General features: G+C 37.6%; 1 protein-coding gene across 3 annotated transcripts in view; it reads left to right on the forward strand.

Moving 5' to 3' along the window:
- SMOC2 (SPARC related modular calcium binding 2) overlaps window positions 1-27225 on the forward strand; it is a 140811-nt gene that overhangs the window by 74126 nt on the left and 39460 nt on the right. For all 3 annotated transcript variants that reach the window (XM_069010205.1, XM_069010207.1, XM_069010208.1), the window contains exon 8: window positions 22611-22797. In XM_069010205.1, coding sequence (XP_068866306.1) covers window positions 22611-22797 — 187 coding nt within the window. The remainder of the gene's footprint in view (window positions 1-22610; window positions 22798-27225) is intronic.

The raw sequence follows: 27225 nt of genomic DNA on the forward strand, positions 1-27225 counted from the left end.
TCTAGTTTATATTAGTTCTCCAGTGCATTCATTTGACTGAGGGAGCCTAAATTAATTTAGCATGGAGTAATGTCATTTGCAAGGCTCACAGATGCAAGGCATGAAATTAGGGAAATATATATCCATGTTGTATAATGCCTTCTATTGTAGATTCTTTTTGTTGGCTCAGAGAAATAGGCCTTTGCTGTTCACTTAAGGCATTTGTGGAGTGGTATTTCACCTATAAGTTTTTGAGGACAAAATTTTACTCCCAGCAAAAATGCCATCAACATTGGATCATGTTACAATAGCTCTATTTAGAGTGGTTGATTTGAGTAGAAACATCTCCAATTTAGCTTTTATTGTGCACTGAAGGTGATTTTCAAGATACTTTTTCTTTCCATACTTAGAGCATTCATTTAATTGCTAAAATAGTTTCTGCTGAGATGCTTTATACATATGTCATAGTGCGTTTGCAAATATTTTGTGAATACCCCCACACTCCTCAATTTTTTCTCCATTTCACAGAAAATGTTGTGGATTTGCCATATCAGATTGACACAAATAAGAATTTTACCAACAGCTGTAGAAAATAAACAGAAAACACTGAAAAAGGGACTGTGTGGGTTCAGATAAAGACATCAAGATGTAGCAGCCTACACTGCTGTGTGTCTGTGAACACAGTGTCTGAATTCCTGCTGTAGTTTGTGGTGCTATAATCAGTGCAGTCAGTGAAGCCTGGAGAGCCACTCAGCTTATTGTACAGTCCCCAGCACTGTGAAGCTGACTGGGTAACTGGAGCTCACTGGGCTAGTTTAGATCTGTAGCTGATACTAAGCTGTCTGTGCTTTATATGAACTTAATCCCACACCAGTATCAGTTGGAAATCCAGGTACTACTCTTTTAGAGCTTTAGTATTTTGTAAAGACCAGAGGACAGAAGGTTTTATACCTTGAAGAAACTGGATATTTTGGACTATGTTCTTAGCAATTGCCAGTTACTGTCACTTTGGGGCTCAGTGCAACTTTAATGTGAGTGGAGAAGACAGTGCAGATACTTTCCCATCACCTAACAGGGAAAATGCAGTCCCCGGAGGAGAGCTCAGGCTGGATTGTAAATCTCTTAGGTTCTCCTTGCTATAGCTCCTCTATCAGCAGTTTATATCCCTGTGGGATTCTCGGAAACAAAGTGTGATATTTTTCAGAGGTTGTATGCCATTTTTTGAGCTTGAGTATCGACAAAGTGTAGTTTGATCCTTTTCACAATGCCCAGTGAAGCTTCTAAATTCATTTAGTTAGCATGAATTTGAGAGTCATTATTTTCTTATAGTCTATTTTGTGAGCATTTTCATGAAAAATAGGGTGAGTTTAACTGGTCATATTTTTAATGTTCAAAAAGATTCTTAAACTACTCAGTAATTTCTCAGTAGAATCTGTACACAGCAGAATAAACCATACTTAGTGTAAAATTTCATTAATTTTGCAAATACAGGAAAGAAAAAGTCATACATAACCTGCCATATACTTACAGAGGTACTTAAAGACCTTGGAGATTCTGATGATAACATAATTCAAGATAAAAAAAAAGATCGAGTGGCCAAATACAGCACAGTTTCACCTATTTACTATACAGTTCTATTTTCTTACTATACTACTGTATTCTTTCTCCTAAAATATGTAAGAGTATGACATTCTTAGTTCTAATGATTTGTATGTTCATTGATCATATATTTACTGATTGTGTATTTAATGAGCATTGTAAAGGGGTTGTAAAATTAGTGTTTGTTATGTTGATAATCCACTATGACCAGAAAAATAGAAGAGGAAGAAATTGTTGCCTTTCTTTGTTGACCCAATAGTTCACATTTCATCTGAATCACCCATACATGCGATACAGTGTTTGTGCCAGCTTCATGATTTCTGCCATCTTGTTGCTTATATGCTTTAAGCAGGTGCTAGAGGACAAGCCATACATAATCCATCATAAAATAGGGTCAACTCAGAGAAAACCCTGATCTGCCGTTAAGGCTTCTGAGGCAGGGTCAGGTTGTCAAGATTCTGAACACATCTATGCAAAAAGCAGTGGATCAAGTGATTATGAAATTTTTCCTCCAGAATGAAGAATCTTAAATCAGAATTGAATGAATTGTCTCCTCAAACTATGATTTTAGTGATTTCAAGAGTGCCCAAATTTGAACCACTGTATCTGGATATTCTGGTAATGTAGAATCATCATTATCATCATCATTTTTTACTTCACCTGTGCACCAATGAAAGGGACGCATAATTTTTATTTTATTTTCTGACACAATGGAGTAGAGTTTTATTACTGCCTTTTTGCTACAGACTGTCATGTTCAGGACTTTAAAAATCTGTTGCAAGATTTTATCAATTAGTCCCAGAGAGTTCAATCCAACAGGAGTTTCATTCTCAAAATGCCATCTGGGAAAATACTGACGTGTACATACAGCAATGTATTATAGACTGGCTGCAAATGCAAATGAAAACTGTTGGTATAACATCTCCTGAGAATACCTTCTTAATAGACTAAAATAATTAAATCCATGTGATAATTATGTGTCTGTATCTGTACAAAATAGCTGCTTGCATTTATCTGTCTGTTAGTCCGAATCTGTTGGCAAATTCTGCCAGTGAGACTGATAATACAACAGAGTGACATTCTAAGAGCTGAATACAGTTTTTATTGCCTTGTCATCAGACAGCTTCAAAGCATTTGTACAGAGGAGTTTTTCTCACATGGAAACGATGTTGGTTGTCAGTGAGGTTTCTGTCTTGTTAGCTTGCTAGATTTTGTTTCTCAGAGGCAATTGCTTCAGTGGGATCCCTGTGCACTGATCATCCCTGAAAGTCACCTTCCTATAAAGGACCAAGGCAAACCTTGTTCCATACTCCTGTGCTCATGTTCATTCCAAACTGAACCTAACTTATTCCTGTTATGCCTATCCTGACAAAAGTCAGTCCTAAAGTTAAAAAAAAAACCTGCATAAGAAAAAAATAGCATTTTCTTTCAAAGGAAACAAATCTAAGAGTTTGTGTGTCTGCCCAATTACATCAATTCTAAGAGCCATTCCTTTCTAAGCATAGGAAAATTAATGACATAGAGACAGAAAACTGAGTAACAGCTCAGTGACTTTTATTTATTTTCATTAATTGTTGCATTTTCCAGATGTTACTTTTAGTGTTCATTGAAGATAAATTGCTTGCAGTTGAAGTTGTGTGAGCTAGCAAGAAAAAATAAGATCCAGTTGCATGCTCCCACTTACATATTTATTACAATATAGTTAGAAATTTTCTACAAGTATTTTGAATTAGGCTTCTTTCACAATGTGAAGATTTTGAGATATGAAGCCAGTTAAAACAGAAGGAGATCAAAATGTATGTCATAACGAAGCGAGGAAAGAACATAGGCAAGAGGGGGAAGAAAGTATTTTAAAAGTTTGTTGCCTGTCTTTTTCAGCAGGGCTTCCTAGGAAGTTGTGTGTTGGCCTGCAAAGCCCTGGATAATCTTCCATTCTCAAATGTGCTTGTATTTAGCATTAACGGAAGGGTAGATGAGGATGACTCCTACTTGCTCTTAATACATTATGCCTATATTGGACACTCAGAAATGGACTTCAAATTAATACATAAAGTAGATTTGCATAGGGAAAGAGCCTGAGTAGAAGTGGTCCATTAATTGCCAGCCGCTGAATTACACAGAAAACTTGAAGCTTTTTGCCTGTTACTAGCTCATTTCAGCGCTAAAGAGTGTTTCTTTCTAACAATTAGTGAGGTATGAGCCACACTCAACCATGGGAATTGCACTCCCAAGCTTGTGTTGTAAATGCAGTCATTAGCTGTAGCTGGAGAAGTCAAAATCATGGTAATAAGTTGTTGAAATATATCCATGTCTTGCCTAGAGTATCTGATATTGTCATGGGCCAAAATTTACAACAACCTGCTGGAAATCTGTGATGTTCTGGCACAGAGGTTTGATAATCCAGAGTATCTGAAATGGAATTGACTTGAACCCTAAAATCTCAATTCAAACCATGAAAGGAAAGAAGAAGGCACAAGTATTGATTTTCAATATCTTCAAACATCCCAACAGGCTATTAAGTCAACACATGGATTCTGTCAATGGGAACTCAGTCCATAAGAGATGGGCAATCTCTCTCTGACAAATTTTGGACAAGTTCAAGTCCAAACATTTTTACTGTGAACTTTCTACTTTGGGCTCATCTGCAGGTCAATTCTCTATGCAAGAAAAGGCACTAGCATTATTTCATGACATCTACAGCAAGTCCAAATATTTTGTGTTAGCCATAGATCTGGCTTTTGGGCCTTGTAAAATCTGTGGGTGCTGAAAGAGATGAGCTGGTAGAACATTTTTTGTTTGGCCTGTTCACTCAACAAGGTGGTGCATGGAAGTTAAAGAGAAAAGCACGGAAGTTTAGTAAGTGCATGGAAATTTAGTAAGAAAAACATGCAGATGAAGACTGGAAGCTTCCAAAACATCAGTCTTATGGCCTTCACAGACTGGGTTGTCTCTTGTAGCTGATTCACAAAATATTCCCTTTAGCGTTCAAGAAGGAACTTAATTATTTGGAGTGAACCGTAATTTCTGATTTGTATTTTACTATAAACCTAGCTGCTGGGTAGGGAGATGCATGAGGCATTGTCACAACTTGTTATATCCACTACTGTTATGTTTTTAAATATTTTAAAGAGCAGGAGGTAGTTCTCTTTACTTCTCATTCATTTGTTACTGTTTTTCTGTCAAGAACCACAATAGTTTTAGAGTAGAATTCTTCCCAAATATTGTTTGCAAGATACCCTCTGGCAGCTGAAAAACTCACGGCTTACAAACTATTGAATATTCACACCACTGGGGCCAATCAGTAAATGGTTGACTTAGTTCCTAATAGAGAATTTTATCTTACCTTTAAGCAGCAATTTTTAATGATATTTTAGTCTTCATTTACCTGTTACAAAAGAGGGAACAGTACTCTTCAATCTCTTTATGTTCTTCACCAGTGAACAAAATTACTCTACATATTCTAGTCCTCTTTCTTTTCCTTGCCTTTCTTTGCCTTGCCTGACCTAAATTGGTAAAGGAAAATTACTGTTTTCTTTCAGTTCTTTCAGACTCGTCCAAGAAGATTAAACTTTCCAGACCTCCCCACACTGCTTGTATATTATGATTCATTCTTAATTCATAGGCTGCTGGATCATGCTTATTATAGAACTGTCCTATCTTCAATAATCCTTTTCACAAGGATTTTCATTTATCTTCATTTTAATTTTACATATTAGTTCAAAACCTTAAAAAAGATCAAGCACTGACATTTCCAGCTTTTTCCTCCCACTACAGGAGAACATCCTCCCATCCTAAACCATTAAAAAAAGAGCTCTGTTTTACATCCAGTTGATGTTCTTTATGCTCAAGATGTTCCAGGGCTTTACTGGACCCCAACTGGGAGGAGGAAAAAAAAAAAATCTTTTTTATGCAAGGCTGATAATTTCTGTTTTACTGCATGTGTTAAAATTTGATGCCAAAAGATAGTAATCTTTCCTGACCATTTTTATCACATTACTTTCTACAGCAAGTAAATGACACAACAGTCCTGCTTGAAGTTCTCCTTTAGTTTTCAGACATGCACTCCCCCACCTACCCAGAGCTTTCTAGGGTTTACCAGACATCAGATTGCATAATCACAAAAACATCAATAAGGTCCGTAAATCCTAAGAAGAATGTCAGGTTAATGGTCTATATTTTAATGACAGATGCAAATAATCATGAAAATCATGTTAATGCACAGAAACATATTAGACTGGATCATATCTAATGACATAATCTTTCTGGGAAACAGATAAAACTTTCAGTCAAGAGAGTATGGATCTGCAATGGCTGTACTCTGATTGTTGGGTGGTACATAGATGATAGGTCTTCCAAAAGGATAAACAAGGAGAGCTGCCAGACCTTCCATCATCATCCAGTGACCTGATAGTTAGGAGAAATGTCCATGTTCCATGCAGAGATGCAGTTTTTTACTTCTATCAGGATACGTCAAATAACCAACTATCTACCCTTCCAATAATTGGATAAGTTTTGTTTGAAAAAGAAGCCAAAACCAGTTATGTAAACTGTAGAATTCTATTGCTTGCTCTGCAAAAAAATTCTGGCTGTTGTTAATGGAGTACAGACCATGGGAGGACCATGTAACGTTCCCTGGTAGATCAGGTTATGGCTCCTCATGGTTGCTTAAATTAGGAGGGATTTTTAATTGGAGGATTTATCACCTATGAATTCCAGCTTTCTTATTTGCCAAGCCATGTATCTCTGAACAAAATTCTTGAAGAGACTGACAGCTTGTGCTACAGTTCATGCATTGCTTAATTATTTTCTGAAAAATTCCTGGCTTTTTCCTTAGTTCTGTGAAAAATTGCCACATGATGCAGGAACTCCTTGAGGCTTCATCAGTAACTTTAGTGTTTTCCATTTGGTACAAAAGCAAGAGAAAGTCATCGCCTACAGTGACTTCTGTGCGATGGGTGGGATTCAGCGCCAAGTCTGCGCATTGGCCACAAGTGCGCGATGAAGCTACTGCGTTGGTCTGACTCTTTACAGCAGTGTCTGCTTTTACGGATTGTTAAGGTCCCAGGTTAATACTGTCATCCATGGATCCTTTACCCTACCCTGTCCTTAATACAATGTACTGGATTCTTTTGTTAGTTTCCAGCATTGAGTCTCCTTTCCATGCACACGAGGGTCATCTGAGCAAGGGAACTTCTTGTAGTCAAACTACGTTGCTAAGGTACATAAATCCACTCTGAGATCTTCTCATCTATACCCCAACTATTGTATTGTTACTGGCTTGCTTTACATTGCACTGCACTCTGTACATCATGCTCTGTCATCTCTCAAACCAGACTGCTCCAGACAAATGTTAGACACTGTGCTTTCCCTGCTCTCTGCAGTGCCTACAAATAACTGCCTAGGAATAACATTAAGTATTGTTTCCACAATGCACTAGATTTCCGTGTTACTGGAGAAGAAGCAGTGGTTGAAGAGACAGACCACTGTTTTTCATTAAGCTATTTTTAATACCTGTTTTAGTTTAAAAACAGCAGGCTAAATATCTGCATTCATCCGCAAATGAAGCTATGTTTAAATACAATTAAGGCTGTAAATTAAATTTCAGATCTTAAATTCTCTTGGTCAAAGCACAAGAGAAAAGAGAGGGTGAAGCTTAATATGCCAAACTGGTTGGAAATGCAGCCTTCTGTGGAAAACACATGACTTACTAGGAACTTTTTTTTAAAATATATGCATTTTCATCTAAAAAAGTGCATCTTCAAAACAAAAATTCAAAGAACAAAAAAGATCTTCAATTAAATGAATGTTTTTGGGTCAAAACTCAAAATCTTGATGGTTCATTGAAATGTCTTGTTGGAGCTGTAATTTTAAAACTTCATTAGTTCTTCCTTTTTTGAGGGATGAGTCCTTAGGCTGACAGTACATGTAGGACATAATGGTCTCCCTGTTTTATAAACTCAGACACCTCAGGAAACCTGTAGGCACCTTGGATTTTGTGGTTCACTGTGAAGTTCTACACAAAGAAACAGCTTGTTGAGGGGTTTTGTTTTGTTCTCATCTCTTTTTTTTGTCAAAAAGAAACACTTTGAATGAGAAACATCTTTTCATTCAAATACTTGGCTTTCCAGCAGACAGTCAAAATAAAATTTTTCAACCAACTGTATTACAGTCATAACAAGCTATGAAAAAAATTATGTTTTTGCCATTTAAACAGTGAGTTACCTTGTGGTGTTGTTTTCCAGTGAGACCTCAGTGATATTTTAACTTACCAGTTTTGTTCTTCAGTGAGTAGAAACAACTTATCAAAATGTAAAAACTTTTATTGGCCTCTATTTGAAGGAATGATTAGATGCAGTTTTTGTGGGATTAGAATGCATTATAAATACATAAATTCCTCAAACATGGGTGACTTTTAATGCCCTTGAATTATTTTCCAGTGCACCCAGTTAGATCAGGGCAACAAACTCATTGATATTTGGTCTGGAAGCAGAGGAATATGAAGTCAAATTAACTCTTCTAGTGCCCCCAAAATCTGAGATACAGTTGGGGCAAGAATGCAAATAGTTCAGAATTGCAAGATCTGTTCAGGTTCAAATCACAGGAAAGGCTGAGTGTCTCCCTCAGTCATTAGGCCAAAATTTCATATCTGTATTAAAGCAAATTCCAAAAGATGAAAGGACTGACAAAGTCTGATCCTGATGGTTATATTTACCTGTTGTTTAGTGAATTCATGCACATACTCAGATAAAATGGAGACTCTTAACAGAGTCAGAGGTGTGATTAGTTGCAGAGGCTCACAACCACACTGTTGTGGTGCAGTTTACTCTTTCAGAACATCCCTGTGCCCAGTTATTCTGGCTGGTGAGGAGGTAGGGATGCTTTCTGTTTGTTTACTTGCCTAACTGGTTTGGAGAGCAGAAACCTGAGTAACTTCTGACCTTGTTTCCTCTCTGACTTTCCTAAAGCTCCTATTATGTAGCTAAATTCATAATCTCAAACTGCCAGAAGGTAATGAGAAAATTGTTAATCTCATTGCTCTCCTGTTTGGCTGTATAAGTCCCTTAGCTGAAGGGATTAACAGTTTTATTGTTCTTGCAGTTTCTAATCAGATTTTAAAAGAAATCTGAGATCATTTTTAGGACTTGATTTTAAGTTTGTATGAATTGACGCAACAGAGAAGCAGCAAAGCCAAAAACATCAGTATAAATGTCAGTGATTTGAAAGGTCACTTCTCCCCATTTCCGTACCAACATCTTTAGTATAAAACAGTGACTTGTAATGTAGTCACATATCCTGTAGTTCATCCCTTTAGCTAAACAGTCCAATATAATAATAGCAAATGACTGTAGGAGGAGATGGTTTGGTTTTAGCAAGCATGAAGCCTCATTTTACTCAGAGCAGCGTAAATAGGAGTGACTCTGCTAGAGTTACAAGGATAATACTACTGGAAGATTTATGAGGAGAGGTGTGAATCAGGCCTGGAGGGTTTCTTTTAATTTTGTTTTAATTTTTCTCTTTGTGGGGACATTAATAGTACAGGACAGATGGTGGTGTTATCTCTTCTCTTGGAAACACAGTGCACACTCATTTCATAAAGTAGCTAGTATGTAGTATATCAGTCTGCTGACTCTCTGACAATAGGACAGGCCACCACAATCCTGCTGCTGTTGCATAGCTGGAATTCCTCTTGACTTTAATGAATGTGTTGTCAGCACAAGGGCTCCTCTAGTCCACTGATATTGTCAGCTGAAAGACTGAATATTTTCTAGTTATTACCTTTATGTACAACTTGATTGTCTCCAGATGATGTGTTTTGCACACTGAAGCATATTTATATTCAGAAACATTGAATATTCATTAATACCTTTGCACATCAGATACTATGTCACATAAGTAACCATGGTGCTAAGGATGTCATCATGCGCTTACCTTTTCAATATTGTCAAAATAGGCCTGTGTGGCTTCTATATAGAGCACACCTGTCCATAGCAAAGCTAGATGAGAAATGCCTTGCTTCAGGTCTTGTTATCCCCCATATGCTTTAGAAAGTTTGTGAATCAGAGTATTATACTTAAGCTTAATTTATCTTTTATTTCATACCTGCTTTTATTGGAGCCTTCTGCAATATTGTTATAGTCTCTGTTATTCATCCTCAATGTTGCTTGTACACAGAGAATTCCCTGTTCTGTTCTGTTTCCAATCCTTTCTTTGCAGTCTTCTTTCTCTTCTGTCAATAGCTGATCTTCACTGCCTGTTTCTCAATTTTTGCCTGGATATCATTGCTCAATCCCAAATGCTGCTGAACATTTCTTGTAACACTGATTTCTCGTCTCTCTTTTCTTCCATCTTCTCTTTAACCAATACAGCCAGAAGCTTAAATTGGAGGCTTTATGAGAAGAATAACTAAGGGATAAAGGCTGTAGATCCTGCGATGAGTTTGCAGGCTGTGTTCTGAAAATACAGTGACTCCAAAACCAAGCAGAGAGTTCTTAGGAGAACCCAGTTGAGCAATGACTGCAAAGAAAAAGAGGGAGAGCTTGATTCCTAGATTAAGTAAACTTGGAAAGGTGTCTTTACCTATCTTTGTAGGATGTCAGAGACTGTTTCAGAGATACCTTGTACAGCTGTGGTATCCATACTGCAGGATACTAAGGATACCAAAATGCAGGAGTATCTAGATGTTTGATCCTAAAGCTAGTGGATTTCAGCTTAGTTCAGTGCTTTTCTAAGTAAGAATGCTTCCTTAGTAAGAATTCATCCCAGGTAAGAACACTTTCCTCAGTAAGAATGCTTCCTTAGTCAAGACTGTAAGTTGTTTTGTGGAAGTTCATTTGAGTTTATCAAATAAAACTCAATACAAGTGTCATCATGTCAATGCTGTTGGTCTGACTGAATAATGTTCAGAGTCTTGGACTATATTTTGTGCCAATGTCACTTCCTCAGGATGTCATTGTGGAGACTTAAGCAGCCTACAAAGTATTGTATGCGAAAACATCTGACGTCAGCTAGTGGAGGGAGACAGCGTGGTTTCATTGCTTACATTCAGGGCAGCTAGCCAGGAACTCCAGGGCTCTAACCCTGGCTCTGCTTTGGGGAGGGCTGTCAGTCTGGACAGATCAATGCAAGCAGAAAAAAGTTTCATCAGAGAGGTGGTTGAGATAGTGTCTAGTACAGGACTATGGAATACAATATGGAGCTTTACAGACATGCAGTATAGCAGGTGGAAGTGAAGAAAAAGATGTTGAACTGACCAATTGGAATAGTGGAATTTCTCTAAATGAAAAGGCGCCCTTTTTTCAGTTTTGAATGTAGACTTCATGCCTTTTGTTTTGTTTGTTGGTCTCAGTGTCTCAGTCATGTAAATCATGACACTGGATTTTTTTCCTTGCAACTGCTTCAAAGATTCCACCACTTCATTATGCAAACTATACCTGCCATTGTGTTGTTGTAAAATATGTATGTAGAACACAAGCAAAAGAGGATGCCCATGACTGGTGCAAGGGAGAGCCTCTGTCTTCTCCTGCATATTATCTTTATGAAAATATGCATATATGTATGAGGCAAAATTAGTAGTGTTCAAGGGTACCTGCCATGGGACTGTACTGTGGTTATTCCCAAATGAGACCCAAGGCAAGCAGGTTTGTAAATACACAGGATTTTCCACTCTTTTTTAGCCTATGTTTGTTCCTCATGATTGATGAAAACAAGTACCACTAAAGGCCCTTGTGGACTACATTAACTATGCCAGTGGTTGATTGGTTTGGCCCCAAATGCTTTGTAACAATAGGCAGATTTAATTAGCAACAGCTCTGATTGCAATAGCGTTGCAACCTCCTGGGAGCATCATGCACTGAGCTTCCTTTTGCATTATTGTCAAGCCGTTAAACAACATTTAATTTTCCCAATTTAAAAAAACACAAAGCACACAATGCATTATATGTAGAAACAATAACAGAACTGTCTTCACATAAGCGGTAATAAAAACGTTTCCTTATTAGGTGACTGAATGCCAACATTGCTCTTTCCTGTGATGCTCATTGTCTGTAAAAGTTAAATATTTAGAATCTGTTTTACTTGAGCAGTACTGCCAAAACCAGTCTTTTGGATTTTCTTTCTTCATTGTAGAGAGCTTCAAAATAAATACAGCTTGAGGTAGTTGTGCACGTCTGTGTGGGGAGACAAGATTGGAACAGGTCTGAAAGGACTGGAAATACCAAGCAAACACCTTCAAAAAGAACACTTTGGGAAACCTGCTCTTTACTCTCACGCACAATAGATTGTTGGGAAGTATTTATGCAAGGCTTGTACCATTTATATAGGTTGTTTGTGTGGCATGCTAAAATAGTGATCTTCTGAGCATATAAAGTAATCACAGGTCGTAAAGGATTAAGGATCCTTAGACACACTTCAGACTATCATTTTACGAGTTCAAAAGTCTTTGCTACTATGCATTATCTAAGAAGCCTTTAAAATTTTTCTGAGTCAGTCTTGAGACTGACTTTTCTGCTGCTATTCCCTACTGTGTGCAATGGAATGGTTCCAGTTTACCAGAGCAGAAATTTTGGCCTGGAATTTTCAATTTGATTGTATTTGATTCAATATGATTGTAGATCTTCCATTCTTCAAGAACCTAGGGATGTTTCACTCTCACACCATATTTAGCATTATCTACTCTTCAGAGAACTATTTCTTTTTGAAACCAGAGATGAAAGTGGGGTGGAATTGGAATTTTTATTTTTAATTCAGACTGCCCTTGTTTTTTTCCAAAGTTTGAAGGTAAAGCCAAGACAAAGATTTGTCTTTGCTCTTGAAACCAAAGCACAGGCTGAGCTGTTTAACCATGGCCATATGACAAAAGAAAAAAAGAAAAGAAAGAGCAACATAAAACTATATTAAAAGTCGTTGGAGCCGAAAGAATTAGTATAAGAATATTCTTATTGGCTTTTACTCTTCTTTGGCTCATCCTCTTTATTGCACACAAAACTTTGCCAAAATCAGTAAACAGTCTTCTATCTGAATCCTGGAGCTCTCCTGTTATGAATACTGATATCCTACGTGCTATATAAATAGTGTGCCTTGGATATAATGTGCTGTGGGCAAGGCCCTGTGCAGCCTTTAATCTAAGATGAGCCTTCAGCTTTATGCAGGGTTAAAGCAGTGCAGTTACCTTTTGACCAGGCTTCGTGTTCATGTTTTCAAATCTCATACTGAGGACAAGAGTTCTGGGAGCAGTATCATCAATAGATGATGCCACCTTACTGAATTTGTTTGTTGCTCTGTTAAAAGATTTTTCATTGCACAACACAGTTCTTGTAATTAGAGCCAGAAGCAATAAAATGCACGCTTATTTTCCACCTGCTTCTTGCATTCTCTTTGACAAGATGAAGAAGAAAAAACCAGTAGAAAAGTGGCCAATTTTTGATTCATCTGTCATAAGTTAGCTTTTAAGGGTGTAATTATGTTCTCAGCATTATTACAATTTTTTAATTTTGGGATTTTTTAAACCAAGTAGGTTTTAAGGGTACTTATCTGAGAGGCAAGACATGATGGTAGCATAAACTTTTACATTATGGCTGTCAAAGTTACTGCCTGAAACACTGAGGAAAAAATGGAGAATTTCTGTTTCAGCAGCCTGTTTAATCTCTGTATTCCTGCTCAGTGCCAGAGGGCCAAATTCTTACCATTCTGTAATGCCCATCCAATCTGCTGTGAATTAGACACAGGTGCAGACAGTATTGACCATTTTGTAAGATACTCTGAGACATGTAAAGGAGTTCTATCAAAATGCAAAATAACACTCTCTTATTTTTTTGAACATATCTGCACATTTTTAAACTACACATCTCAGATTGCATTCCCATAAAACAGACCGAAATCCTCCTGGCTCCTGCTGGTTTCTGCAACAGTAGTCAGGGTTCTGTCTGTAAGGTGGCTGGAAATGAGTTGATACTTAGAAAATTAAATGTAGGTGGGATGCAGTCACCTCAGGCAGGAGTTAAGCAATAAGGCTGGATAACACTGCATGGTGCCAACAGCATTAGCAGTGTGAACCAGTGACAGGAGCATGACACGGGCTGCAGCCAGGGATGCCCCTGTACACCTCTGAAAGGAAAATTACTTGAGTGCCTAAGGTAAAGTATCCAGTCATATCCACGCACTGATGTAAGTATCTCAGTTTCCCAAGTGGAGAAGAGAAACAACTTCTGTTTCATGGAGGGGAAGGGCTAGATGGATAAACATTCGTGTAAGCTGGATGGCTTATTTAAGTGTCAAAATACGAATTTAGCACCCCTGTTTGCCTGTTTTGTTTTTTAATTTTTAGTAGAGCTACTCAAACAAATATGTACTCTCAGCTTACCTGGCAAAGAGTTTCATTTTCACAGCTCTATGGAAAAAGTGAACCAGCTTTATTTTCACTTGAAATCTCTCTTGAAAAATGAGAGATTTTTCCACTGGCAGGAGACTTAACATTTGCTGGTGAATATAGTCATAAAGCAAGCATGATAGCTTTGCGTAATTTTGTTTAATGAATGAGCCTTCAGATTGCTACAGCAAGCTGGCCAGCCAGTCACTGTGTTTGGGAAAGTCAGTGATTTTCATTTGCTGTAATTTTGGGCGGTGGCTTTTTTGTTTGGTTGATTTTGCAGTTTGAACGCAGTGGGGCTGCTCTGCTCTGACAGGATGAGGCAGCCATATGTAGCAATATAAGTACCAGTATTTCCTCTCATGTAGGAAAACCAGATTTCATCCTGTTTGGCAAATAACTGCTTTCAGATGTATCCTTGCAGGATGGGGCAGTCATTTGCACATTATCTTCTCTTGTGTTAGGGAAGTCAAGTTAACAAAGGCTAGCAAGAACACCTGGAGATGATAATCCATGCTTTTTCCATTAATTGAGCAGAAGAAGGATGAGGGATCTCATCCCCTTAGAAGACCAGATTTTTCACTCTCCTTGTGAAGCCTGATACCATGTCATTGACCAGTTGACTTTAAATGATTTTTGATTTATGTAAAGGTTCTTTTTAAAGATCCATTGAAGAAGGTAGTGTGTAAACAGTCCTTGGATCACACCTGGCACTTTGCAAAGGCTTGCTATCACTTTCACACACTGCTGTTAAAGATTTAAAAAAAATACGCCTCTTTTGATTCACTGCTGTCTCACATTTCATAGATGGTACAGTAAAATATTTGACCTGAGAAGTTCAATACAAAAATTTTGGCTCTAATGCAAAATGCATCTTTGAAGTAACTCAGATCTATAATCTAATGTATACTCATTTCATGTTTCTCTCTTATTTATCTACTGTAGGAGTAAATGCTAATATTTAAACATTAAGAATCAGATTGTGTCATGTTTGTAAATGGAGACTAATTTCTGTGTGAGTTTTCAAGTTGGGACAAATCTCATGCTACCATTTTATTCCATCTGAGTAAGAACAGCAAAATAGAGAATTATGTTAGGTTTAAAAGAGGTAGCTAGTTTGATCCCTTAATCTATTCAATGGCAGTGAAGAGAAAAAGGATCACAAAGGAATAGCTGATTAATTTAAATTAGTTACATTACTGTGAGAAGAGAAATTTGAATACTTGCATAATGTTTCTCATCTCTTTAACCAAGAAGTTGAGCTAAAATAAACAAACAAGCAAGCAAAGGAACAACCAAATAGAATGCTAAAATAGCAGGCTTTTTGAGGCAAAACAGTTCTTTTTCTTTTACAGTGACTGTGGTTACAGTCTTTCTCAGTAACTGTGGTTACAGGATTTCAAATCTTAAGAAAATAAAGAATTGCAAAGGTATGTGCAAAATCTTCCCTAAACCAGAAACTTTTTTAAAAATTCCAGCAGACATGTGGGTTTCGGTTTTGATTAGAGAGCAAGTCATCCCATTATATTTCAGACCTCTGTCTTATGTCTCCCCAAACTTTTGCCAGCTGGTAGAACCAGAATTTATGTATTACAGAAATCTTGGTTTGATATAGGGCTACTTGGCTGCTTAAACCCAGGGTAAAAGTTGAGAAAATCTTGTTGTATACCAGTAGATCATGTTGATTATGATTATGTTCTTAGGTAAAGCTAAATGGGGGCTGGTGGTCTCTGTATTTTGAATCTTTTTTTCAATGGGCTCAGTGCATTTTCAGATGGTTTTCCTTTTGTATTGCACTGTCTTTGCATATGAAACCACATAGATAAATGAGAGCATCTGTCTGTGATTTATCCTTCTTTGTTCAGTGGAATAAAATACATAAATTAATCATTATGGCTGTATTGAAGCCATGAGATTTTTGCTTTTTGAGCCACAATCATCAGCCCAAGCTCCAAAAGTGCAAAATAGTGATCAGCTGTACATTGAGAGCTTTCTGAAAATGCACACAAGGGGCCTGCAATATTTGGTTCCCACAAGTTTTTTCACAAATGAGAAAAAATATGGATAGGAAAGTTGCCAGCTTCCTCCATGCTTTGAGAACCCTCATGCTGATGTGTATCTGAACCTAACGTAAATCAAAACATGTGGCAGCAGATGAGTATTAATGCTGTAGTTTAGTCCTAGGTGTTGGTTGCCATCTAGATGTTGGACCTAAGGTTGCGTGTTTATTAATGTTACCTATTCCTTACAATCAGTACTTGGTCCATGAACAAATATTAGGCTTAACTGGAAACATACGTGCATATGAATATGTTCAGCTGAGACCTGATGTATTGTCCATTGAATTTGGTTGGTATTTTTCTTTTATTTGGGGAAGCCCGGCCCACACAATACTCTTTGTTTGATCCAGGTTAATGAACAGCCTTTATAAGAAACTAGTAGCATGAGCAGATTAATTCTTGCATTTTTGTTGTAGCATTCAGCTGCACTTGATTCCAGTTAGACTCGAGGTTACTTGAAAGTGCCAAGAGGTGGCAGGCAGACAAATTCTTGTAAGAACAGGTCTTCTTAAAAAAGGCTGGTGAGAGATGCCCATGCTCTGGCCATGAGGGACAAGAAAACGACTTAGTGTACACAAAGGGTAGGAAGTTGGCAATCAAAGTGCATTATACCACTTCATGTACCTCTTCAGAGAAGGAATCTGTCATGCTAGAGAATGTCCAGAAAAAAGCTGGAAACCCTGAAAAAATAGAAAGCCATGGAGTTACATCTTTCCTTTACTAGAATGACATAATTTAGGGAATTTTTGTCATTTGTATTAGCTGTGCTTATAGCAGGAACAGACTTAATGGGTTCTGGGTGATGAAATTGGTCAGCGACAGATAAAGAACTCATTAGTTTACCTTGAAGGGGTGTGTTTGCTGGGGTTGGAATAACGGGGCCACTGCTCTAGTGGACCATTTTGCCATTCAGTCAGCTTAAACTCCTCTGCAGGAAGTGCATAGCTTGAATAGAAATTATCCCACTTCCGACTTGACTTTCTAAAGTGAACATTTTAGTCATATGTGGAAATACAATTTGGTGTAATGTAAGTGGAATTCCATTCAATGAAACTTGAAGACTATGAAAAACTAGTTAAAAATGTAAAAACATATTGTGATCAGTTTCCTTGGGGTGTATTAACTTCACTGGTTCAAAGAGGGTTCATCCTAAGCAAATGGATCAAATTCTTATTCTCATGAGATGCGAAATTTCTTGGAGGGTTGCATGGGTATAAATAGGATGACTATTTATCCATCCTAATGATGATGTATTGAAATAAACTAGCTCAAATCTTCTGTAAATCAGTATTTGAAGTATGCTTAAATTAGGCTTAATTAACTAGGACAGACAGATGATTTGAATAACACTCCAATTAGCAGAAATTGTCATACAATTGAAGTATACTAAAGTTTGGACATGATTATATCCTCCCAGAAAAAGGGTAGAACTGCACTATTAACTACCTGTAATGTTACACTGCAGTCCTCTAGAACATGCTTCTCACTTTTTGAAGTATTTTTGTTCACAGGTTTCTTGTTACCTGCTTTCTAGAGAGAACACTGAGCTTCAAGCCCTAATAAAAGATCCATTTACGCTGAAAACCAGGCTGTCTAAATTGTCCTTTCATGGCCCATTATGGTAATGAGAAAAGGAGGGAGCAGGAACCAACTGAAAACAGAATTTCTTGGAGTGGGATCTGTTTGTTATATACACATTGTGGGGTTAAGGAAATTGGAAGGAAATGTTTGTATAGTGGCAGGAAATGTTAACGTAACATACAGATGCCTTTGTAATTTTCTGCAGATTTGACAACTTGTTTCTACGGAACACACTGAAATTTACACATAAATGCAGTTACTTACATTTATGCAAAAAAACCCCAACTCAAATTATTTGTAATCATGAAATTCCACACGTTGGGAGAAGTTGTGATAAGACACAGCAGAAAAACTGCTTGAATTTCTGAAATAAGGGGCCCATTACAAGACTAACAAGATGATTATAATAACATACATAATACAGCACTCAGAGTTTTAGATGTGCAACAGAAAAATGCACAGCTAAATAGATTATTCAGGATGACTTTCCCAGAAAAGTCACTGCTATTCTCCTCTAGGACATTCCCTAGTAAACATTAATTAAATATTTAGGTAGCCCATCACAGATTAATAAATGGAGTCTTTAATAAATAATGATTTACAGTGTAACATCCTATTACTACTGAGGTATTTTTCTTAAAAATTAATTAATTTAAATTGTTTTAATTACCTTAAATTTTCTCTAAAATTTTTCTTGTAAATTAACTTGATTCATTGAAATCCAGACTGTTTTCTTAGGGATGACTGGCAAAAAAACTGACCAAAGATTTTATACAAATCATGAAACTTATCCTCCGAGTCATTAGCAGAAGTGTGTTTCTTATTGACAGAAGATGCAGCATTTCAGTTGGTTGTTTGTAATGGATTGTAATGGCATCTTAAACCAGAATATGAAAAATGTGTTTAGCAACTAATTTTAAAATGAAAAGGGAAGAAATGGAATAACACCATGACATTGGAAGTGTAACATACATTACATCTAAAGCATTTTTTTAACCCACTCTTAGTGGTGAGCAAGAATTTTACTTTGTCATTCAGTTATTGGGTGGATGGTACGATGGTTCTTGGTGTAAAACTGGACAAAAAGGTATATTTCCTTATATGATTGAAATGCCTGTGTTGAATCACCAATGCTTATAAGTGATATAAAATAAAATGTAGTTTGGGTAAAAAATGCAGAAAGGTTTATTAACCTGAAATAAATTATCACAGCTAAGCTATAGTGCTGGCTAGCATGGTACACTATGCAGAAAGGATTTTTTTAGCCATGTTTGACTATTTTTTTTACTAAGATGCTTGGAAAGTATCTCTTTTTTTCTGGCAAGACAAAACTGAAGGAATTAAGTGAAATAACAACAGTGTAAGCACATTCCTTGAAAAGAAGAAACTGGAGTATCCGTGCTTTTCTGTTCCCAGAAAGAATGTTATTGTAGTAACACATTCCATAGAAAGTTTGATGCATTTTAATGAGTAAGGTATTTTATCCTACTTTTATTGTGGCATAGATCCTTTTCCATATGAACTTTATGAACTTCTGGCATCCATCTGTTATGGTTCCAGTTCATAGTTGTTGTCAGATTGTTTGGACAAACTGTCAGAGATTTTCTAAGATAATGACATTTATCACTGGTTCTCCTGGGAACTGAACATTTGTTGACCATGACTCTTCTGACATTATAAAGGCAATTATTTTCAGCGGTATGGTAGCTCTTGTGATAAGAGCTCTTCACATCACAGGGCTACAGTTGCATCTTTCCACTGCTCCTGTTGTAAATAATTGAAAGAAAAGTTTGAAAGGGGATGAATGGCTCCCTCAGAGAGGAAATCACACAGAGGATTAATGTTCTGGTTCTGGCAGGCAGGATTATAGATAAGCACTTTAGACCAGTTTTCCTTTAGGTAGGAACAATGTTTGAGTGGGGAAAACAAACAGGGAAGTAGTAATGGTGACACAAATGGTTTTGTCCAAAGTGTACAAAAACCATTAGACTTCAGAAATTACTCTCTTGAGCAGATTGCCTGATAGCTGACCTGAAGCTCATTAGCCGTTGTTTAAGGGAGAAAAATGATAAGCTATTCTGCACTTTTGTTGCATAAAATTAATGAACTCTGTTCAGCAGATTTAAAATAAGACAGTCGTTTGGCTCATAGAGAACTGACAGACGTAGTGTGTATCCCATTCTTTTTTTTTCCTAATCTGTTAGAAATAATCTAGATTTTTATCTGACAACTAATTCAAGCCCAATGATAAGTTCCTCTGCTTGTTAAAATTTCCCATCTGTAAGGGAAAGATAAGAAATTAAAAGTTTCAAGAAGGGGAAAGTCCTTCCTCTTTAAACCTTCCTTTGATTACTGTCTGCTCTGTTTCCAGTCTCACTTGTGATGTTAAGTTCAAGCAGTCTTCTGACTGTCCATCCTAAAGCTATAAGCCACATTTTCAGCCCTCCTGTGACATCTTCCCCATAATTCTGCTTTTCTGTACCTCTAATATTTAAAACCAGACCTAAGGGAGAAAAAGGAGCAGAAGAAACATGACCTAGTGCAAAAAATACAAATTTGTAGCCTGAGCTACAAATAGGTTATAGAAAATCTTGCCTCAGCAAGTCAACTGGTAAAGGCCAGTTGCCTAAGTCTAACACTGTCTCCTAAACCACCTCAAAACAGGTGATTGCACTGGCCCATGAGTCAGCAATGCAGTCCTTCATGGGTTGTTTCAATCAGTAGAAATTAGAGCTTCACAGAAATTAGGGAGTGTACCTTATGCCCGCAGCTGAAACTGTCCATATCTGCTTCTGTGCTGGGAATTTTCCATCACACCCTCTCGGTTCGGACACATTTTGTCTATCTGGATGACCTGACTGTGTGGTCTTTATACCCAGTGTATTTTCTAAGCAAAGCTAGGAGCATAAAAATGTATTGCTCCTCTAGGTTTCAGAGAGATAAGAATACCTGCCCCATGTTATGTTGCTAGTTACAAGGATGTAAACCAAGAGAAGGTCGCAGTAGCTAATGGTGTGGTCCCAAGGTTTATCAGTACAAAAGAGATATTAATCTAATGGAGTTGAAAGAGGAGTAATGATTTCCTCCCTCTCATCTGCTTCACCCCATTTGCTCTTTTTTGATTATATACAAAACATAAAAAGTGAACAACTAAGCTAAGTGATGTGTTTCTAGCGTTGTCACACCTTGTTTTCTTGATAGCTGTTATAATCCATATTCACTGACGGGAAGATTTATTTTGGCTACTCTAGGAGGATATTGGTGACAGATTTCTACTTTGTCAAACTATAGTTATTTCTGTGAAGGTTTCAACATGCAAATAATTAATATTTCCCTTTTTTAAAGAGTGTTTCTGTTGCTACTACACTGATTCTCTAAGTACACTTTATTATCTAAACACTGGCAATTTGAGAGGTATTCAATCTCTGTTTATGTCAGTGGGTAGACCAAGACAAAACCATGCAAAATCATCGACTTATCTAGATACCGTGTTCAAATACTATATGAAACAAAAGAGGAAAAAAGTCAGCTAAAGACCTCCATCTGTGCCTTGTGTAATCAAGCTTGCGAGTGATATCCTCTTTTTTTAAACCTTTTACATGGATTGGAAAAAAACACTCAGTTTTGTAAACCAGGCCATTGTGTAAATGGAATTGTGTGCCATTTAAAGTGTGAAAGTATTTAGCTTTTCCCCTCCACAGAAGTCTTACTGATTTTCGACATTTACATTTGCAAAAGTCTGTCAAGGAGCAGTAGTATTCTGGTCATGATTAATGAATTTCTGTCAGTTTGTGCCTATAATTTGCAAAGCATTTTCTGAACACTGTGGATAAAAGAAAACAAGATTACCCTAAAGACGAAATTTGTTAAAATGCACTAGAAAATTCAGTCAGGATTCAACTTGTTCTTTGTGGACTGACTTATTAAAAGTCAAAAAGTAAATTCTTTAACTGATTTGAAAAAAGAGCATATATTACCCACAATTTTTTTAAATTGTAACATTAAAATGACTGTTCTTTAATGGAAGAGAATCTCTTATTGATTGAAATTCTACTGGCTTGAAATTTTCCTGTCAGTAGTTTGAATGCCTGTAGAGTGCTTAATATTCCTGTTTTTCAAATATTTAATATTTTTTTTTCCTACTGGATAGTTTGGAAATTATACAGAAGCTGTATTATTTAACAATCTAAATTTCACATAACAGGAGAGTGATTTTAAAGGCCCTGGAAAAATAAGAGCTTGAGTAAAGAGTCTCTCTCATTTACTGTCTCTGAAGTGCCACATGTACCAGTTTAGCAGTGACCAAAAATCCTCACCAGAGGTGTTATTTTACTGATTGGTGTAAACTGATAGGCCTTCTCAGGCCCTGTGGTTTCTGCTCTTTCCACCTTACCTCATAGTTGCATGTAAAGGCTGAGAATGTATAGATATGTAAGTTTTTCACACATTCAGAAAGTTTTTGGACATACTGATTACATGAAAATGTATTGCTTTTTTGCATGGGTCTTTGCTCTCCAGAGCAAATGATGCATTGCCAATACGAGAATCACCACAAAAGGATGTGGGAGAATTATCACTGTGTTAAAAGATTGCTTCAAAACTGGAAAAAATGAGCAGAATATAAACATCCAAATGAATATCTAGATGAATAATTCATTTAAGGAATCCTAAGCAGATGGATTTTTACTGTTCTCTCTGAAAAGAATCAGTACTTTAGGGACTGTGGAGTGGATGAAGATTTTTTTTAAGGTCACAAAGTATTTGTTTACCCATAGATTGTATCAAGTAGAGGAAAGGAGGAATTCAAGGTGTTATTAGGACTATAAAATGAAGCAGCTTCATTAAAAGGAAATTGAAGTTTCTAACAGTATATAGCCTAAACCAATGTAGTTGGTATTTGGGCTGTAGCAAGCCTTCTCAAAGAAAATACTTATATGCACTCAATGAAAGATATAAAATCTGTTTGATAAATCTAGTAGGCTCTTCCCATCTATCTTCTTTAACACTTTTTCTTTTCCATCTGAAAGCATCGTCATGTGATCAAGAACTTCAGTCAGCCCTGGAGGAAGCAAAACAGCCCCAGAAAGACAATGTGTTCATTCCAGAGTGTGCTCAGGGCGGCCTCTACAAACCAGTGCAGTGCCATCCTTCCACAGGCTACTGCTGGTGTGTTCTGGTGGATACGGGACGTCCCATCCCCGGTACATCAACAAGGTAAGGGAGTACACGTTCAGTTCTCAAAAGCTGTAGTGAGAACATGCCCTAGTGTCCATGGACTATCATGTAGATTTCTGTTGCTGGTGGAATTATGTCATACAGTTTTTTTCCACTGTAAAGTGAAATGTTTTGAGAGACATCAAGAATTAGGGCCAGATGGCCATGGACCCTTTCTGCAAGGACACAGGCGGTTTGCTGTCCTATTCCTCTTCTTTACTCCTATTTTGTGCTGGGAATCCAAGGCTTGGAGCATATAATGAATAATCCCAGAGGAAATCTCACACTCCTTATCCTGAATATAAAAGAGCCAAGTGAGATGGTCTGTGACAGAAACCACGTCCAACCTCAGAAATGCTTAGTTATTTTTCCAGCAACCTCCTCAACTATTTCATATGACAGGCTTTGATGGAACAACTCCTCGGGAGCCCATAGAGAGGAAATATCATTTTAGTGTGTTATTAATAGAAGGTTGGAGTTCAGTCATCTCAGCTGAGCCGGATACATGGTAAAATGTTGTGAGCCACACAGTGCAGATGTAGGCAAAGCAGATATCAGGTTCCAAAGGATGTTACTTAGGTTGGTTATTGAGGTTTGGCACTTGTGGGAATGCTATAGAAGCTCATATAGAGCTGGCAGGCAGCATGGGTATCTTGATGCAATCATAACTCTTTTCTAACTTAAGCAAAATCATTTTTTAATGATTTGCATAGGGTTTGTGAAAGAAACATGCATTATAAGCCACTTGCTGTAAAATAGTATATTCTTGGAAAGGCTTTTTTCACGTATTCTTCAAGTGCTGATTTATTGCTAGCTGTTTATACCATGGCCTAGACTATGCCAATTACAGTACCATCTGAAGTGGACTTGATGATCTTAGAGGTCTTTTCCAGCCTTAGTGATTCCATGATTTTATGACTCAAAGTTGGTGTTGATTTACTGATTCTGGCAAGTTGAGGTCCATAAATGATCAAAACAGAACAGTCTAAATTTGATCCTGAAACTATAGGATCAGTATACATCTTGTGTGAGCATGTAAAGATGACTTTTAGAGATTCCTGATGCTCCCTTTTATGCTCTTTCTCTGTTCTTCACCCTTAGGTTTGTTCACCGTTTCTTCTTTTTAGTAATAATCCTCCTTTGAATTAATAACTTAAATAATTTTATTTCCTGTTCCCTAGAGTCCAAATCATCTTCTTGTGCTCATCAAGCAATGGGGCTTCTGCTGTGGTTTTGTTTTCGTTGGGTTTTGGTTTTTGATGGGGTCTTTTTTGTGTTTTTTGTTTTTGTTTGAGTTTGTGTTTTTTCCTGTGTGTTTTTGGATTGGGGTTTTTTGGGGGAGAGGGATTTGTGGTGGGGTTTTTTGGTTTTTTTTTTTTTTTTTTTTTTTTTTTTTTTTTTTTTTTTTTTTTTGTAGTTCTTGCTGATATCATTTTATTATAGAGTCACAGAATGCCTGAGATTGGTAGTGACCTCTGGAGATTCTCTGGTCCAACCCCTCTACTCAAAGCAAGATCATCTAGAGTGGATTGCTAGGGCCTATGTCCAGTTCATTCTGAGTATTTCTAAGGATCAGGAATCCATAGCCTCTCTAAGCAGCCTGTTTGATCATCATCATAATTAAAAATAAGGGATTTTTGTACATTTGCATGAAATTTTCTGTATTTTATTTTGTGCCCATTGCCTTTTTTCCTGCCACTGGACATCACCAAGAAGATTCTGAGCCCCCTTTCATTATTTTCCTCTCTTTGGATACTTAGAGACAACATTAAGATCCTCCCTGAGCCTTCTCTTCTCCAGGTGAACGTTGTCAGTACCCTTGCCTTACTATATCAAATGCTTCAGTCAGTTATATTCATGGCCCTTTGCTCCACTCACTCCAGTATGTCCATGTCTTTCTTGTTTGGGGAGCTCAGAGCTGGACACAACACTGCAGATATGTCTCATTGTCCCATTGTGAATCAGAGGGAAAGGACCTCTTCCCTTGACCTGATGGGAGTACTTTTTCTAATGCAACCCTGGAGGCTGCTGGCCTTCTTTGCTGCCTCATACTCAGCATCCATCAGAAGTCCCATGTTCTTGCTTCAAAGTTGCTTTCCAGCTGGTTGGCCCCATCCTGTATTGGTGCAGGGAGTTAATCTTTGCCAGGTGCAAGAATTTTGCATCCTGGTTTTTTTGAACTTCATGAGATTCCTGCCATCCCATTTCTGCAGCCTGTTGAAGTTCCTGTGAATGGCAGCACAGCCATCTCGTGTATCAGACACTTCCTCCCAATTTTGTATGATCTGCAAACTTACTAAAGTTGTTCCGTGTCCCACCTTCCTGGTCACTAAGGAAGAGGTTAAACAATATTGTCTCTATGAGCTTTGGGGCTTTCCACTGGTGACTGGCTTCCAGCTGAAATTTTGCTGCTGATCCCAACTATTTGATAGTTGCTGTTCAGCCAGTTTTCAGCACACCTCTCTGTTCATTTATCTAGTACATACTTCATCAGCATGTCTATGAGAATGTGATTAGAGACAGTGTCAAAAGCCTAGTTAAAATTAAGTTAAGTAATATCTGCCTGTCTCACCGTATCCACTGAGCAAGTTACAGAATCACAGAAAGCTGCAGCATTGGCCAAGCATGATTCCCTCTTCATAATTCTATCCTGACTACTGTCAATCACCACCTTCTTCATATGTTTTGAACTAGCTTCTAGGAGGATTTACTTCATCACCTTCTCAGAAACTGAGGTAAGTCTTTCTGGCTTATTTGGCTCTTCCTTGCCCTGCTTGAACACAGAAGTGACATTGGCCTTCCTCCAGTCCCCAGGAATCTTCCCCAGTCAGTTCAACCTTTCAGATATAGTTAAGAGTGGCCCACAAATCAGCCAGCTCCCTCAGGACTTGTGGGTGCGTCCCATCGGGTTCCATGGAGTGTGTATATCCAATTTGTTCAAACAATCCCTGACTTGATCCTTCACCACCCAGGATAAGTCTTCCTTGCTCTAGACTTTACTACTGATGTCAAGGACCTGGGATTCCTGAAGACTGTTTTTACAAGACCAAGGAGGAGGTGCCATCAAGTACTTCTGCCTTCTCTCTGTCCTTTGCCACAAGGTCTCTTGTCCCATCCAGCAGCAGGCCCACATTTCCCTTGTCTTCTTTTTGCTGCTGATACACACTTTAGAAGTTCTTCTTGTTGCCTTCATGCTCCTTAGCAGATTCCTAAACCCATCCCTGCACACTTGAACAGTGTCTGTTTAGTCCTCCTGTATCAGCTGACCCTTTCTATGCTTCCTTTTTAAGTGTGAATTTTGTTAGGTGGTCTTTGTTCATCTGTGCAGGCTTCCTGCCACATCCTGCATGTCAGGATGAACCATTTATGAAACTGGAAGTGATGATCCTTAAAAATCAACCAGCTTGCTTTCCTATTCATATGTATAGTGCAGTATGTGCCATTTTGGCTCCTACTGTCATACAGACGGGAATTCTAGGTCTTCCCAAGCCCTTGATGAATCACCTATGGACCTAGAATCAGTCTCTGTCTCTTTTTTTTCCTGTTTGGTCTGCTGGGCTCTTGTTTTTGGCAACTACACAGTCACTCAGCTGTGGGAGAAGAGGCGGCAGGAAGACCTTTCACTGTGCTGCATGTCTCTAAGGTTGGAAGACTGGAAAATTGGATTCAGTCTTTCCATGCATATGGTTTTGACACAAAAGTGCTCTGCCTGATGACTGATATTAAAAAGATCAGCTGCTGTGTTCTTGACTACTTCTGATTTTTCAGCTTTGTTAGACTTAAGGTCAGTCCTCAGTGAAGCTCTGCGGAAGTAAAATTTAGTAATATCCCCAAAGAGGACATTTCTGAGCACAGATGGGTAAGGAGAGTACTCAGTTTTAGGAATTTCATACTAAATAAAGAATGACTGGTGTATTTAGGAATCTACAGTCTTGGTAAACAAGCAGGTGGGATTACTGCCTGGAGTTTAAGAGGAATGTCTAGACGTCATTTCTGAGAAATATTTAGGTGGGCTGGAATCCCATTAATTATTTCTTGATTTTAATTTTTTTCTGTATTGATAAAATTAAATGTTTTTTTTTTCTCAGGCAGAGGGAATTAAAGGGGGATCAGAATATTGTGAGGAATATACAGTTATCTTTTTGTAATTCTTGTAGAATGGAAAGAATGAATATGTGAGTCTTTCCTACTTTAAACAACCAGGAGCTTTTGAAAAATTTTGTGTACTATCTTTCAGTTTTCCACTGCAAAATACAAATTAAAAGATGTTTAAACTCTGCTGTAGGAACAGATAACTTTAGTACTCCTGGTAGCAAGATGGATGCATAGCATACTGCAATCTCTGTTCTGCAAATAAGGATTGAATCACTAAGGGACCACAATGAAAGGATAGACAGATTTGGGAAGCTATTGCCAGAACAGCTCAAT

The sequence above is a fragment of the Aphelocoma coerulescens genome, chromosome 3, assembly GCF_041296385.1.
Source record: "Aphelocoma coerulescens isolate FSJ_1873_10779 chromosome 3, UR_Acoe_1.0, whole genome shotgun sequence".
Taxonomy (NCBI): domain Eukaryota; kingdom Metazoa; phylum Chordata; class Aves; order Passeriformes; family Corvidae; genus Aphelocoma; species Aphelocoma coerulescens.